The following is a 16,290-nucleotide window of genomic DNA, read 5'->3' as shown; positions in this document are numbered from 1 at the left end:
ATACATACATACATACATACATACATACATACATGTATATATATATGTGTATGTATATATATATATATATATATATGTATATATATATATATATATGTATATATGTATATGTATATATTATATATGTGTATGTATATATATATATATATGTATATATATATATATATGTATATGTGTATACACATATGTATGTGTGTATATATATATATATATATATATGTATGTATGTATATATGTATATATATATGTGTATGTATGTATATATATATTATATATATGTGTGTTTGTATGTATATACATATAAATATATGTATATGTATATATGTATATATGTGTATGTATGTATATATATATGTATATATATATATATATATATATACATATATGTACGTATATATATACACATACATACATACATACATACATATATATATATATATATACACACATATATACACACATATATACACACATATATACAGTGCCTTGCGAAATTATTCGGCCCCCTTGAACTTTGCGACCTTTTGCCACATTTCAGGCTTCAAACATAAAGATATAAAACTGTATTTTTTTGTATATATATATATATATATAAGCCAGGTGAGTGCTATACTTGTGTAGTGAATGAAGAGAGTTTCCCGCCACACAATGTAGCCTTAAGCACTTTGAGTACCTGGTGGAATAAACCATTGTAAAAATGTACTTGTATACAGACAGTAGTTTCAGCATTTCACTGGACCGGCCTCAATGACCTTGCTAATACCTCTTTTACCTCCTTAACTTAGAAAATATGCTTCTTGCATTGAATAGAGACAGCTCTCCAGCTCACTGCACTCTATAGGATGATAAATCTCCTTAATGTCTGCCTTGGCTTAATTGAAAAAGAGAAGTACATTAAAAGTGTCTAATGGAATATAGGAAAGCGCTTCTCTCTCCCAGCTCATAAATCCAGCCCAGAGCACCCAGCTATTCCGGCAGACTTTCTTCTCAATTTTATGACTAAGAAGGTTTATTTCACCAGAGAGCCCAAGGTGGGGGGCAGGGGACTCATGTCAGCCATCGTAAATTTGGAGACAGGGGTGACAGCGAGTTTATAGCCCGTCTGGACCTGGGGGTTGATCAATGTTGGGGTGGCAGGGTAGCCTAGTGGTTAAAGTGTTGGACTAGTAACCGGAAGGTTGCAAGTTCAAACCCCCGAGCTAACAAGGTACAAATCTGTCGTTCTGCCCCTGAACAGGCAGTTAACCCACTGTTCCTAGGCCGTCATTGAAAATAAGAATTTGTTATTTAACTGACTCGTTAAATAAAATAAAAATTCATCAGAGCTTACTGCATGACCCAGAGACAGGAACGGCGTTATGGGCGTGCATATTGGGGCCTGCCCCACCGTACTTCCTTGCACATCCCCAAAAAATATTGATAATTTATTTGACCAGGACACACACCAACAGAAAGACCTGTTGGTCTGTCCAGAAAAGACCTGTTGATCTGTCCAGAATAAGCCCATTGCGTTTTTATGGGCTTAACTTATTTGGGATAGGGGGCAGCATTTTCACTTTTGGATGAATAGCGTGCCCAGAGTGAATTGCCTCCTACTCAGTCCCAGATGCTAATATATGCATATTATTATTAGTATTGGATAGAAAACACTCTGAAGTTTCTAAAACTGTTTGAATGATGTCTATGAGTATAACAGAACTCATATGGCAGGCAAAAACCTGAGAAAAAATCCAAACAGGAAGTGGGAAATCTGAGGTTTGTAGTTTTTGATCTCAGCCCCAATCACATTCACAGTGGGATATGGGTTATTTTGCACTTCCTAAGGATGTTGTTTTAGGCTTCTCGTGTGAAGGGGGGCCGGATGGGAGCTGTTTGACTAAGGGGTCTGCCAGCAGCCTTGTTCTCAGTCACGCGCATTTCACATGAGAGGTATCTCTCGTTCCATTGCTTTTCTACAGACAATGGAATTCTCCGGTTGGAACATTATTGAACATTTATGATAAAAACATCGTAAAGATTGATTCTATACTTAGCTTGACAAGTTTCTTGACAGCTTGACCTGTAATATAACTTTTTGAACTTTTTGTCCGACTGGACCTGAACGCGCTTTTTGATTTGTTTACCAGATGCCCTAACAAAAGAAGCTATTTGAACATAAATGGACATAAATTTTGGATATTACCGAACAAAACAAGCATTTATTGTGGAACTGTGATTCCTGGGAGTGCACTCTGATGAAGATCATCAAAGGTAAGTGAATATTTATAATGCTATTTCTGACTAATGTTGACTGCGCAACATGGCGGATATTTATTTTGGCTGGTTTGGGCTCTGAGCGCAGTTCTCAGATTTTTTAATCTGACACAACGGTTGGATTAAGGAGAAGTGTATCTAAAGTTCCATGCATAACACTTGAATTTTCAGTATTCAGTATTTCTGTGAATTCATGCGGCTCTCTGCAATATCACTGCATGTTTTGGAACTACTGACCATAACACGCCAATGTAAAATAAGTTTGGATATAAATATGAACTTGGATGAAAGTAGCTATTGAGTAGCTTGGATGAAAGGTGCCCAGAGGTGCCCAGAGTAAACAGCCTGCTCCTCAGTCTCATTTACGAATATATGCATATTATTATTAGTATTGGATAGAAAGCAATCTGACATTTCTAAAACTGTTTGAATGATGTCTGTGAGTATAACAGAACTCATATGGCAGGCAAAACCCTGAGAAGAAATCCAAACAGGAAGTGAGAAATTTGAGGTTGGTCAATTTTCAACTCAGGCCCTATTTAATTCACATTGGGATATGAATGAAGTTGCACTTCCTAGGCCTTCCACCGGATGTCAACTGTCTTTAGAAACTTGAATGAGGCTTCTACTGTGTGGTGGGACTGAATAAGAGCTGAATGAGTCAGGTTACTGACAGAGAGCCATTTCCTGGTCACGCACATTCCACATGATATCGCCCTGCGTTCCGTTGCTCCTGTAGACACAAAGGATTTCTCTGGTTGGAACTTTATTGAAGATTTATGATAAAAACATCCTAATGATTGATTCTATACTTAGTTTGAAATGTTTCTTCGACCTGTAATATAACTTTTTGAAGTTTTTGTCCGAAGTAATGCACGAGCGTTTGGATATGTGTACCTAACGCTAAAAAAGTAGCTAACAAATCAAGCATTTATTGTGGAACTGCGATTCCTGGGAGTGCATTCTGATGAAGATCATCAAAGGCAATGGAATATTTATAATGTGATTTCTGGTTTCTGTTGACTCCAACATGGCGGTTAATTTGATAAATTTTCTGAGCGCCGTCTTAGATTGCATGGTTTGCTTTTTCCGTAAAGTTTTTAAAAAATCTGACACGAGGAGAGGTATATCTATAATTCCATGTGTATAACTTGTATTGTCATCTCCATTTATGATGAGTATTTCTGTTGAATCGATGTGGCTATGCAAAATCACTGGATGTTTTTGGAACTAGTGAACGTAACACGCCAATGTAAACTCAGATTTATTTATTATAAATATGAACTTTATCAAACAAAACATACATGTATTGTGTAACATGAAGTCCTATGAGTGTCATCTGATGAAGATCATCAAAGGTTAGTGATTCATTTTATCTCTATTTGTGCTTTTTATGACTCCTGTCTTTGGCTGGAAAAATGGCTATGTTTTTCTGTGACTTGGTGGTGACCTAACATAATCATTTGTGGTGCTTTCGCTGTAAAGTCTATTTGAAATCGGACACTGTGGTGGGATTAACAACAAGATTACCTTTAAAACGGTATAAGATACATGTATGTTTGAGGAATTTTAATGATGAGATTTCTGTTGATTTGAATTTGGTGCCCTGCACTTTCACTGGCTGTTGTCATATCATCCCGTTAACGAAGGAAATAAATTCCACAAATTAACTTTTAACAAGGCCCACCTGTTAATTGAAATGCATTCCAGGTGACTACCTCATGAAGCTGGTTGAGAGAATGTGTGCAAAGCTGTCATCGAGGCAAAGGGAGGCTACTTTGAAGAATCTGAATTTGTTTTAACACTTTTTTGGTTACTACATGATTCCATATGTGTTATTTCATAGTTTTGATGTCTTCACTATTACTCTACAATGTAGATAATAGTAAAAATAAAGAAAAACCCTGGAATGTGTAGGTGTGTCCAAACGTTTGACTGGTAATGTATATAGATCTCTGGTTTTGGGCAGCCATTTGCAAATTGGAAAGTAAAGTTGGCGGGTGCACAGTGCACTGTTCAGCTGCTGGCTTCCACAAAAGTAAGTTGAGATTTTTCCTAAAATTATATAATTATACCTGTCGAAATAAAATAATAAAAAATACTTCACTAGAGAGCATGACTTAGGCCTAATAAACACGTAGGCCTATGCCTATTTGGGAAGCCCATTTGGCAACTGGCCTAGCTCATAAATGAGTTGCGGCTGTCAGTGAAAAGCATCTAAAAGATGTGTAAAGATAATGTGTCTTGAGTATATTTTAAAATGTTGAGACAAGAAGAAGGGGAGGGGGGTGTAGCTAAGATATGGCTCGTCTCTCTACAGAATGCATGCACTCAGCTCTCCAGAATGCACTCAGCTGTCTCCAGCCAATTCTTGCAAATTCATTGTTTCATTATGAGAATTGTTTTGCCTTTGGACTGTTTATTTTTTATCAATTCCCCATTACATATGTCACCAGTAGGCCTAGTAGATGTACCGTTAAACCCCGTCATTTGGTTACATTCATTTTTGTTAATGCATGTATTAATTAGGCTATAGTAATTTACTGTTCTCAATCTCGGAGAGGAAACATTTTTGCAGAGTTCACAACCTGCTACACTTGTGAGAAACAAGATTTGGTTTATTTCATAACCATCATTTCCGAGTAGAGGTCGACCGATTAATCGGAATGGCCGATGAATTAGGGCCGATTTCAAGTTTTCATAACATTCGTAAATCGGTCATTTTGGACGCCGAGTAGACGCCGATTTTTATTTAGTCTTTATTTAAGAACACATTCTTATTTTCAACGACGGCCTAGGAACGGTGGGTTAACTGCCTTGTTCAGGGGCAGAACGACAGATTTTTACCTTGTCAGCTCAGGGATTCAATCTTGCAACCTTACGGTTAACTAGTCCAACGCTCTAAACACCTGCCTCACAAGGAGCCCGCCTGTTACGCGAATGCAGTAAGAAGCCAAGGTAAGTTGCTAGCTAGCATTAAACTTAATCAATAATAATCACTAACTATGTATAACTACACATGGTTGATGATATTACTAGTTTATCTAGCGTGTCCTGCATTGCATATAATCGATGCAGTGCGCATTCGCGAAAAAGGACTGCCGTTGCTCCAACGTGTACCTAACCATAAACACCAATGCCTTTCTTAAAATCAATACACAGAAGTATATATTTTTAAACCTGCATATTTAGCTAAAATAAATCCAGGTAAGCAGGCAATATTAACCAGGTGAAATTGTGTTACTTCTCTTGCGTTCATTGCACGCAGAGTCAGGGTATATGCAACAGTTTGGGCCGCCTGGCTCATTGCAAACTAATTTGCCAGAATTATATGTAATTATGAAAGTTGTGCAATTTAACAGCAATATTTAGACTGATGGATGCCACCCGCTAGATAAAATACGGAGCGGTTCCGTATTTCACTGAAAGAATAAACGTCTTGTTTTTGAGATGATAGTTTCCGGATTCGACCATATTAATGACCTAAGGCTCGCATTTTTGTGTGTTATTAAGTTATAATTAAGTCTATGATTTGATAGAGCAGTCTGACTGAGCGATAGTAGGCAACAGCAGGCTCATAAGCATTCATTCAAACAGCACTTTCATGCGTTTTGCCAGCAGCTCTGCTGTTTATGACTTCAAGCCTATCAACTCCCGAGATTAGGCTGGTGTAACGATTTGAAATGGCTAGTTAGTTTTTTTTTTATTTTTTTTATTTCACCTTTATTTAACCAGGTAGGCTAGTTGAGAACAAGTTCTCATTTGCAACTGCGACCTGGCCAAGATAAAGCATAGCAGTGTGAGCATACAACAAAGAGTTACACATGGAGTAAACAATTAACAAGTCAATAACACAGTAGAAAACGAAGGGGGGGTCTATATACAATGTGTGCAAAAGGCATGAGGAGGTAGGCAAATAATTACAATTTTGCAGATTAACACTGGAGTGATAAAAGATCAGATGGTCATGTACAGGTAGAGATATTGGTGTGCAGAAGAGCAGAAAAGTAAATAAATAGAAACAGTACGGGGATGAGGTAGGTGAAAAGGGTGGGCTATTTACCAATAGACTATGTACAGCTGCAGCGATCGGTTAGCTGCTCAGATAGCTGATGTTTGAAGTTGGTGAGGGAGATAAAAGTCTCCAACTTCAGCGATTTTTGCAATTCGTTCCAGTCACAGGCAGCAGAGTACTGGAACGAAAGGCGGCCAAATGAGGTGTTGGCTTTAGGGATGATCAGTGAGATACACCTGCTGGAGCGCGTGCTACGGATGGGTGTTGCCATCGTGACCAGTGAGCTGAGATAAGGCGGAGCTTTACCTAGCATAGACTTGTAGATGACCTGGAGCCAGTGGGTCTGGCGACGAATATGTAGCGAGGGCCAGCCGACTAGAGCATACAAGTCGCAGTGGTGGGTAGTATAAGGTGCTTTAGTGACAAAACGGATGGCACTGTGATAGACTGCATCCAGTTTGCTGAGTAGAGTGTTGGAAGCCATTTTGTAGATGACATCGCCGAAGTCAAGGATCGGTAGGATAGTCAGTTTTACTAGGGTAAGCTTGGCGGCTTGAGTGAAGGAGGCTTTGTTGCGGAATAGAAATAGAAAGCCGACTCTTGATTTGATTTTCGATTGGAGATGTTTGATATGAGTCTGGAAGGAGAGTTTGCAGTCTAGCCAGACACCTAGGTACTTATAGACGTCCACATATTCTAGGTCGGAACCATCCAGGGTGGTGATGCTAGTCGGGCATGCAGGTGCAGGCAGCGACCGGTTGAAAAGCATGCATTTGGTTTTACTAGCGTTTAAGAGCAGTTGGAGGCCACGGAAGGAGTGTTGTATGGCATTGAAGCTTGTTTGGAGGTTAGATAGCACAGTGTCCAAAGACTGGCCGAAAGTATATAGAATGGTGTCGTCTGCGTAGAGGTGGATCAGGGAATCGCCCGCAGCAAGAGCAACATCATTGATATACACAGAGAAAAGAGTCGGCCCGAGAATTGAACCCTGTGGCACCCCCATAGAGACTGCCAGAGGACCAGACAGCATGCCCTCCGATTTGACACACTGAACTCTGTCTGCAAAGTAATTGGTGAACCAGGCAAGGCAGTCATCCGAAAAACCGAGGCTACTGAGTCTGCCGATAAGAATATGGTGATTGACAGAGTCGAAAGCCTTGGCGAGGTCGATGAAGACGGCTGCACAGTACTGTCTTTTATCGATGGCGGTTATGATGTCGTTTAGTACCTTGAGTGTGGCTGAGGTGCACCCATGACCGGCTCGGAAACCAGATTGCACAGCGGAGAAGGTACGGTGGGATTCGAGATGGTCAGTGACCTGTTTGTTGACTTGGCTTTCGAAGACCTTAGATAGGCAGGGCAGGATGGATATAGGTCTGTAACAGTTTGGGTCCAGGGTGTCTCCCCCTTTGAAGAGGGGGATGACTGCGGCAGCTTTCCAATCCTTGGGGAGCGGGGTGCACGCTAATAGCGTTTCAAACATCACTCGCTCTGAGACTTGGAGTAGTTGTTCCCCTTGTTCTGCATGGGTAACGTTGCTTCGAGGGTGGCTGTTGTCGTTGTGTTCCTGGTTCGAGCCCAGGTAGGAGCGAGGAGAGGTACGGAAGCTATACTGTTACACTGGCAATACTAAAGTGCCTATAAGAACATCCAATAGTCAAAGGTATATGAAATACAAATGGTATAGAGAGAAATAGTCCTATAATTCCTATAATAACTACAACCTAAAATGTCTTACCTGGGAATATTGAAGACTCGTGTTAAAAGGAACCACCAGCTTTGATACGTTCTCATGTTCTGAGCAAAGAACTTAAACGTTAGCTTTCTTACATGGCACATATTGCACTTTTACTTTCTTCTCCAACACTTTGTTTTTGCATTATTTAAACCAAATTGAATGAAACAAATGTTTCATTATTTATTTGAGGCTAAATTGATTTTATTGATGTATTATATGAAGTTAAAATAAGTATTCATTAAGTATTGTTGTAATTGTCATTATTACAAATACATTTTAAAAATCATCCGATTAATCGCTATCAGCTTTTTTTTGTCCTCCAATAATCAGTATCGGTATCGGCGTTGACAAATCATAATCGTTCAACCTCTATTTCCGAGTTGTCAATTATTTTATTGTCTTTTGTTTCGAGGGTTCCACGTGAGCAATAAGCATGTGTCTGGTTTCTCTGTGCTAATAATGTTGAGAGAGCATGCATAGAAGTACCTGACCTGCTGAACTGTCTTAACTTGTGGTGAGTTAGACCGCCAACACACATTTTTTCTTCACCTCAGACAGTAAGTCAACAAAGTCTGTTTTTAACATCCATTTCAATGATAATAGTTCCTCACATAGAAAAATCTTTCCAACACTATCCAGGCCTCAATAATCCCCAAGCCTCAGCGTGAAATAGCAAAATATCATGATCTGATGATCCCATATATCCAGTGGAAATGTCATAAAATACCTGAACATTTTCCCTTAGGCATAAACAGCGGTCTGTCCCTGAGCTCACTGTTGTTGGAAACTCTGAGGTTCCAATGTTGCAAGTTGATACAATGTTGCAAGTTAACTAGGAACAGCTTCAGGCCAGATCCAGTTGATTGATTTAATACAATGTTGCACTTCACTAGCGATGGTTCAAGTCAAGACAGATAGAAAGGGAGGCAGACAGGTGGAGTAGAGAGGTGAATGACATTGAAATAACCTGATTTTTCATCCGGATATTTTCTACTGTTTTTACTTTGTTGGCTTTTGGCCTATTAATTCTACTTCGTTGATGATGGGCGTTATAGGCCTACTGCTATATTGGCCTATGATATCCCTGAGTTCCATGCACTCATTTCTTTAGCCTCCAATGGATCACAGTGTATCAATGTGTCCATATGGCAGAGGCTGGTGCTTTGGCATTAGTGGAATTTGAACTTTCAGATTTGTATCATTTTAATACCAATTTTTAGGATTAACCAAGTGACATTGATTTTGAGAAACGAAAGACCAGTAACGTCACCACACAAAGCCCCAGTCCAGTCTCTATCACACTAATGGAGAGAGAGGCCAGACTACTAGAGGAGTATTACTAAACATTTTTGCGCTGTGCCCCACCTAAAGGTTTTTGACCAACAAAATGTTTCTCAGGACAACCCAGTTTTTAGCCGTGACCACAGAAGGACTGGCTGAAAAAAGGACTGGCTGAAAGCCACCATGTGGGAATCACTGGACCACACGATATTCTGTGACCCCCAACTCATGTACTCAGTCTCTTTATGTCGAGTACCTTGCTGTTGACATAATACCAGAAGACTGAGCCAACTAGTAGAATCTAGACTTTCAATCAGGCCATCCTACTGAAAGGGACAGATATATTTGTATTTATTTAACCTTTATATAACTAGGCAAGTCAGTTAAGAACAAATTATTATTTGATATAAAACAGGAATTACATTAATAAAACGCAGCTATTAAACAACCATTACTCATGCTCTAGGCAGACACAGCTGAAATCATATGACTGATTTCTTAATGTCTGTGTCACAAATCAACAGGTGAAGACAGCAGAACAGTGCTATAGACATGTAAGGGGGTACGTGGGGCTGGGTTGCAGGGACATGGCTCATACCTCTACAATGGTGACTTTGGCTGCCTTGCACATGGGCTGGTTGAAGTTCCTGGCTGTTTTCCTACATGGAGAGAGAACGAAAGAGAGAGAGAGAAAGAGATGGCATTAGCTAACAAGCATTCACGGCAACAAGGGAGCAATACAAGAAAGCAGGCACAGAGAAGTAATGGAATGGAAGTACAATAAGTCAATTAAGCATTAAGGCATAACAGGCAGTGCAGTATCATGAAAACAGTCACAGGTAAATGGCGTTGTTCGGCCCGGTGCGATAGGGAAGGTTTTATAACATGAGTTACAGCATCAACATAGAGCAATCATGAACCGTGCAACAATCATTTCAACATTGCCTGTTTTTGCCTGTAAAATCAAATGGGGATTTTTTTATTGCAAAGTAGATACTGCGCTCTTGTGGTGACCAATTGAATTGTATTTACTATCACTTATTTTCAGTGTACAGGAGAGTAAATATTCAGGGGCAAGAAACAATACGGGCCCTGTTTTTATGTGGACCGAGAGAATGTTCTTCTCACATACTGACAGACAAGGGAACTAAGAAGAAAAGTCAATTTTCTACAGCTTTTCTGGAGAACGTTCAGTCTCTTTAAGCGGTCTAGTGTCAACATCTTAATTCAGTCACTGAGCCTAAAAGTGAATATCCTACCAGCAATCCATATGGCACAGAGCGACCTGCAGGCCCACAGTTTTGCTTATTGTGGAAACATAACTAGGTGATTAGAAAGGGTGTAACCTGTCCTGGGACAAGCAGTGGCCTAAATCACAGTGCCTTGGGTAAATATTTAGTGTCAAATGGATATGTATTACATAATGTACATTTACTCAATACTACGCTGATGGCTTTTTTGAAATAATGATGCACCTCGTCTCAACTTTAACCCTTGAATCCTGTGCAAGGATTCAAGGGTAGGAGGAAGTAGCTTGCCCTGATATCAGGTAACCTTTATCCCCAGAATAAGTGATTGACAGACAGGTTAAAGTGAGTGAATGTATTGGTAGCTACCTGAAGATTATGTTCCCGGCCTTGTCGGCCTTCCAGGCCTTGACCAGAGCAAAGTCTCCAGTGATGGCCTTCTCCATGATGTAGTGCCTTCCATTAAACTCCCGCACCTGCCAAACAACAACACAGCAAGCGGCTCAAGAGACAGACTAGAAGACTGCTGGAGATGACAGCATTTTGAGTGTTGTTACAGAGGCTCGTGCTCCATGTCAGTATAGGCAGATTGTGTGATGAAAACAGACAGTGGTGAGAAAAACAATTTGATGCAATAACATTAGGGGATGTGTCACAAGATGGCGTAGCAGTAAGTCGTCCTGTCCCTTGTATATATCGTTTCTTTTTCTTTTTTTACATATTTTTCTTCGCATATCTCTTTAAAAACATTTTGCTAAACCTAAGCTTCCAAATACTCTCCTGCAACCCACCTCACCCAATGTAGCTATTTTTCCTAAAGTATTTATATTTACTTCGGAACCGGAGCCCATCAACTGAAGCTAGCCAGCTAACCACCAGCTATGCTAGCGGTCTTCAGCTAACCGGTCATCAGCTAACCTTTAGCTCGGAAAGCTCTCGCCAGTTCGAACAACGCGACTCTAACCAGAGCATAACGGACCTATTTATTTTTCATCCCCGGATTCCCACCGCAAACGGAACATTTTTCAGCTGGATCTTCACAACTAGCTATCTAGCTAAACCGCAACCCCGGATGATTACTCCTGGCTAGCGTTTCCACCCACTTAGCTTGAAGCTAGCCCGGCCAGAGCACCTATGCTACCACCGTAGCATACTCCTGGGCTACAATACCCGGGCCCACGACCGGTCTATCGATGTCACCGCATGAAGAGGAATAAACAGACTCACCCCATCGCGACGTCCCCCAAAGGCTAACTCTCTAGCCCTCGCTATCTCCCTGCTTGCTAATTCGGCCTGCTAACTGCTAGCTTGTCTAGCTCCGGTCCGCTAACTGCTACCTTGTTTAGCCCGGGCCTACGAACTGTTAGCTTGTTAGCACAGGCCTGCTAACCGTCTGAATCGCCGCGTCCCAAACACTCACTGGACCCATATTTACTTTCTCTCTTTTTGATTTTTAATTTGTTTATACCTTCCGGAAACCTGCCTCACCCAATGTGATACGGAATCGCTATTATTTTTAATTTTTAGAACACACTCAAGAACCTCCAGAAGCTAACCAGCTAACTAGCTACAAGCTATTTAGTCATTGTTCGTTTTTTTTACCTGGATAACACTCGCCAGTCCAGCTTCCCTGCCCCATCCACCGATCTCTTGGCTACATAGCTGATGCACGCTGGACTGTCCATTAATCACGGTACTCCATTCTGCTTGTTTGTTTTATCTGTTGGCCCCGTTGCCTAGTCATCGGGGCTAGTTGTGCTAGCTGATTAGCTGTTGTTGTCTCACCTACTGTTTTAGCTAGCTTTCCCAATTCAACACCTGTGATTACTGTATGCCTCGCTGTATGCCTCTCTCAAATGTCAATATGCCTTGTATACTGTTGTTCAGGTTAGTTATCATTGTTTTAGTTCACAATGGAGCCCCTAGTTCCACTCTTCATACCCCTGATAACTCCTTTGTCCCACCTCCCACACATGCGGTGACCTCACCCATTACAACCAGCATGTCCAGAGATACAACCTCTCTCATCATCACCCAGTGCCTGGGCTTACCTCCGCTGTACCCGCACCCCACCATACCCCTGTCTGCGCATTATGCCCTGAATATATTCTACCATGCCCAGAAACCTGCTCCTCTTATTCTCTGTCCCCAACGCTCTAGGCGACCAGTTTTGATATCCTTTAGCCGCACCCTCATACTACTCCTTCTCTGTTCCGCGGGTGATGTGGAGGTAAACCCAGGCCCTGCATGTCCCCAGGCACCCTCATTTGTTGACTTCTGTGATCGAAAAAGCCTTGGTTTCATGCATGTCAACATCAGAAGCCTCCTCCCTAAGTTTGTTTTACTCACTGCTTTAGCACACTCTGCTAACCCTGATGTCCTTGCTGTGTCTGAATCCTGGCTCAGGAAGGCCACCAAAAATTCAGAGATTTCCATACCCAACTATAACATCTTCCGTCAAGATAGAACTGCCAAAGGGGGAGGAGTTGCAGTCTACTGCAGAGATAGCCTGCAAAGTAATGTCATACTTTCCAGGTCCATACCCAAACAGTTCGAACTACTAATTTTGAAAATTACTCTCTCCAGAAAGTCTCTCACTGTTGCCGCCTGCTACCGACCCCCCTCAGCTCCCAGCTGTGCCCTGGACACCATTTGTGAATTGATCGCCCCCCATCTAGCTTCAGAGTTTGTTCTGTTAGGTGACCTAAACTGGGATATGCTTAACACCCGGGCAGTCCTACAATCTAAGCTAGATGCCCTCAATCTCACACAAATCATCAAGGAACCCACCAGGTACAACCCTAACTCTGTAAACAAGGGCACCCTCATAGATGTCATCCTGACCAACTGGCCCTCCAAATACACCTCCGCTGTCTTCAACCAGGATCTCAGCGATCACTGCCTCATTGCCTGTATCCGCTACGGAGCCGCAGTCAAACGACCACCCCTCATCACTGTCAAACGCTCCCTAAAACACTTCTGTGAGCAGGCCTTTCTAATCGACCTGGCCCGGGTATCCTGGAAGGACATTGACCTCATCCCGTCAGTTGAGGATGCCTGGTCATTCTTTAAAAGTAACTTCCTCACCATTTTAGATAAGCATGCTCCGTTCAAAAAATGCAGAACTAAGAACAGATACAGCCCTTGGTTCACTCCAGACCTGACTGCCCTCGATCAGCACAAAAACATCCTGTGGCGGACTGCAATAGCATCGAATAGTCCCCGTGATATGCAACTGTTCAGGGAAGTCAGGAACCAATACACGCAGTCAGTCAGGAAAGCCAAGGCCAGCTTCTTCAGGCAGAAGTTTGCATCCTGTAGCTCCAACTCCAAAAAGTTCTGGGACACTGTGAAGTCCATGGATAACAAGAGCACCTCCTCCCAGCTGCCCACTGCACTGAGGCTAGGTAACACGGTCACCACCGATAAATCCATGATTATCGAAAACTTCAATAAGCATTTCTCAACGGCTGGCCATGCCTTCCGCCTGGCTACTCCAACCTCGGCCAACAGCTCCGCCCCCCCCCCCCCCCCGCAGCTCCTCGCCCAAGCCTCTCCAGGTTCTCCTTTACCCAAATCCAGATAGCAGATGTTCTGAAAGAGCTGCAAAACCTGGACCCGTACAAATCAGCTGGGCTTGACAATCTGGACCCTCTATTTCTGAAACTATCCGCCGCCATTGTCGCAACCCCTATTACCAGCCTGTTCAACCTCTCTTTCATATCGTCTGAGATCCCCAAGGATTGGAAAGCTGCCGTAGTCATCCCCTGGACCCAAACTGTTACAGACCTATATCCATCCTGCCCTGCCTATCTAAGGTCTTCGAAAGCCAAGTCAACAAACAGGTCACTGACCATCTCGAATCCCACCGTACCTTCTCCGCTGTGCAATCTGGTTTCCGAGCCGGTCACGGGTGCACCGCAGCCACACTCAAGGTACTAAACAATATCATAACCGCCATCGATAAAAGACAGTACTGTGCAGCCGTCTTCATCGACCTTGCCAAGGCTTTCGACTCTGTCAATCACCATATTCTTATCGGCAGACTCAGTAGCCTCGGTTTTTCGGATGACTGCCTTGCCTGGTTCACCAATTACTTTGCAGACAGAGTTCAGTGTGTCAAATCGGAGGGCATGCTGTCCGGTCCTCTGGCAGTCTCTATGGGGGTGCCACAGGGTTCAATTCTCGGGCCGACTCTTTTCTCTGTATATATCAATGATGTTGCTCTTGCTGCGGGCGATTCCCTGATCCACCTCTACGCAGACGACACCATTCTATATACTTTCGGCCCGTCATTGGACACTGTGCTATCTAACCTCCAAACGAGCTTCAATGCCATACAACACTCCTTCCGTGGCCTCCAACTGCTCTTAAACGCTAGTAAAACCAAATGCATGCTTTTCAACCGATCGCTGCCTGCACCCGCATGCCCGACTAGCATCACCACCCTGGATGGTTCCGACCTTGAATATGTGGACATCTATAAGTACCTAGGTGTCTGGCTAGACTGCAAACTCTCCTTCCAGACTCATATCAAACATCTCCAATCGAAAATCAAATCAAGAGTCGGCTTTCTATTCCGCAACAAAGCCTCCTTCACTCACGCCGCCAAGCTTACCCTAGTAAAACTGACTATCCTACCGATCCTCGACTTCGGCGATGTCATCTACAAAATGGCTTCCAACACTCTACTCAGCAAACTGGATGCAGTCTATCACAGTGCCATCCGTTTTGTCACTAAAGCACCTTATACCACTCACCACTGCGACTTGTATGCTCTAGTCGGCTGGCCCTCGCTACATATTCGTCGCCAGACCCACTGGCTCCAGGTCATCTACAAGTCCATGCTAGGTAAAACTCCGCCTTATCTCAGTTCACTGGTCACGATGGCAACACCCATCCGTAGCACGCGCTCCAGCAGGTGTATCTCACTGATCATCCCTAAAGCCAACACCTCATTTGGCCGCCTTTCGTTCCAGTACTCTGCTGCCTGTGACTGGAACGAATTGCAAAAATCGCTGAAGTTGGAGACTTTTATCTCCCTCACCAACTTCAAACATCAGCTATCTGAGCAGCTAACCGATCGCTGCAGCTGTACATAGTCTATTGGTAAATAGCCCACCCATTTTCACCTACCTCATCCCCATACTGTTTTTATTTATTTACTTTTCTGCTCTTTTGCACACCAATATCTCTACCTGTACATGACCATCTGATCATTTATCACTCCAGTGTTAATCTGCAAAATTGTAATTATTCGCCTACCTCCTCATGCCTTTTGCACACATTGTATATAGACTCCCCCCTTTTTTTCTACTGTGTTACTGACTTGTTAATTGTTTACTCCATGTGTAACTCTGTGTTGTCTGTTCACACTGCTATGCTTTATCTTGGCCAGGTCACAGTTGCAAATGAGAACTTGTTCTCAACTAGCCTACCTGGTTAAATAAAGGTGAAATAGAAATAAACAATGTGGTGAATGTGGTGCTAGAAACCACATGTTGGTCTGACCTCTCTCTGTTCACTGGCGATGGCGATAGTTCCGTCCTTGTTGTATTTTATGGGGGAGCCGCCCTCCTGGACGAGGGTACCATAGCCTGTAGCCGTGAAGAAGGCAGGAACACCCGCACCGCCAGCTCTGATCCTCTCTGCTAGGGTACCCTGGGGGAGAGAGGTCATGGTCATCAATTGGATCATTACTCAAAATCACTGAACCTGGACATTCCAAACCTCCACAAAAAATGTATAGGACCTCG

The 16,290-nt window shown here is 42.5% G+C and overlaps 1 protein-coding gene across 2 annotated transcripts in view; it reads right to left on the bottom strand.

Moving 5' to 3' along the window:
• The window catches only part of oxct1a (3-oxoacid CoA transferase 1a), a 108,677-nt gene that overhangs the window by 72,167 nt on the left and 20,220 nt on the right, over positions 1–16,290 (bottom strand). For both annotated transcript variants that reach the window (XM_020475269.2, XM_020475274.2), the window contains exons 5-7: positions 16,046–16,195; positions 10,904–11,010; positions 9,886–9,946 (exon numbers count right to left, since the gene is read on the bottom strand). In XM_020475269.2, coding sequence (XP_020330858.1) covers positions 9,886–9,946; positions 10,904–11,010; positions 16,046–16,195 — 318 coding nt within the window. The remainder of the gene's footprint in view (positions 1–9,885; positions 9,947–10,903; positions 11,011–16,045; positions 16,196–16,290) is intronic.

The sequence above is a fragment of the Oncorhynchus kisutch genome, linkage group LG3 (assembly GCF_002021735.2).
Source record: "Oncorhynchus kisutch isolate 150728-3 linkage group LG3, Okis_V2, whole genome shotgun sequence".
Lineage (NCBI taxonomy): Eukaryota > Metazoa > Chordata > Actinopteri > Salmoniformes > Salmonidae > Oncorhynchus > Oncorhynchus kisutch.
Note: the sequence above shows the minus strand (reverse complement) of the source record. Positions and strands in the feature narration are given on the sequence as shown.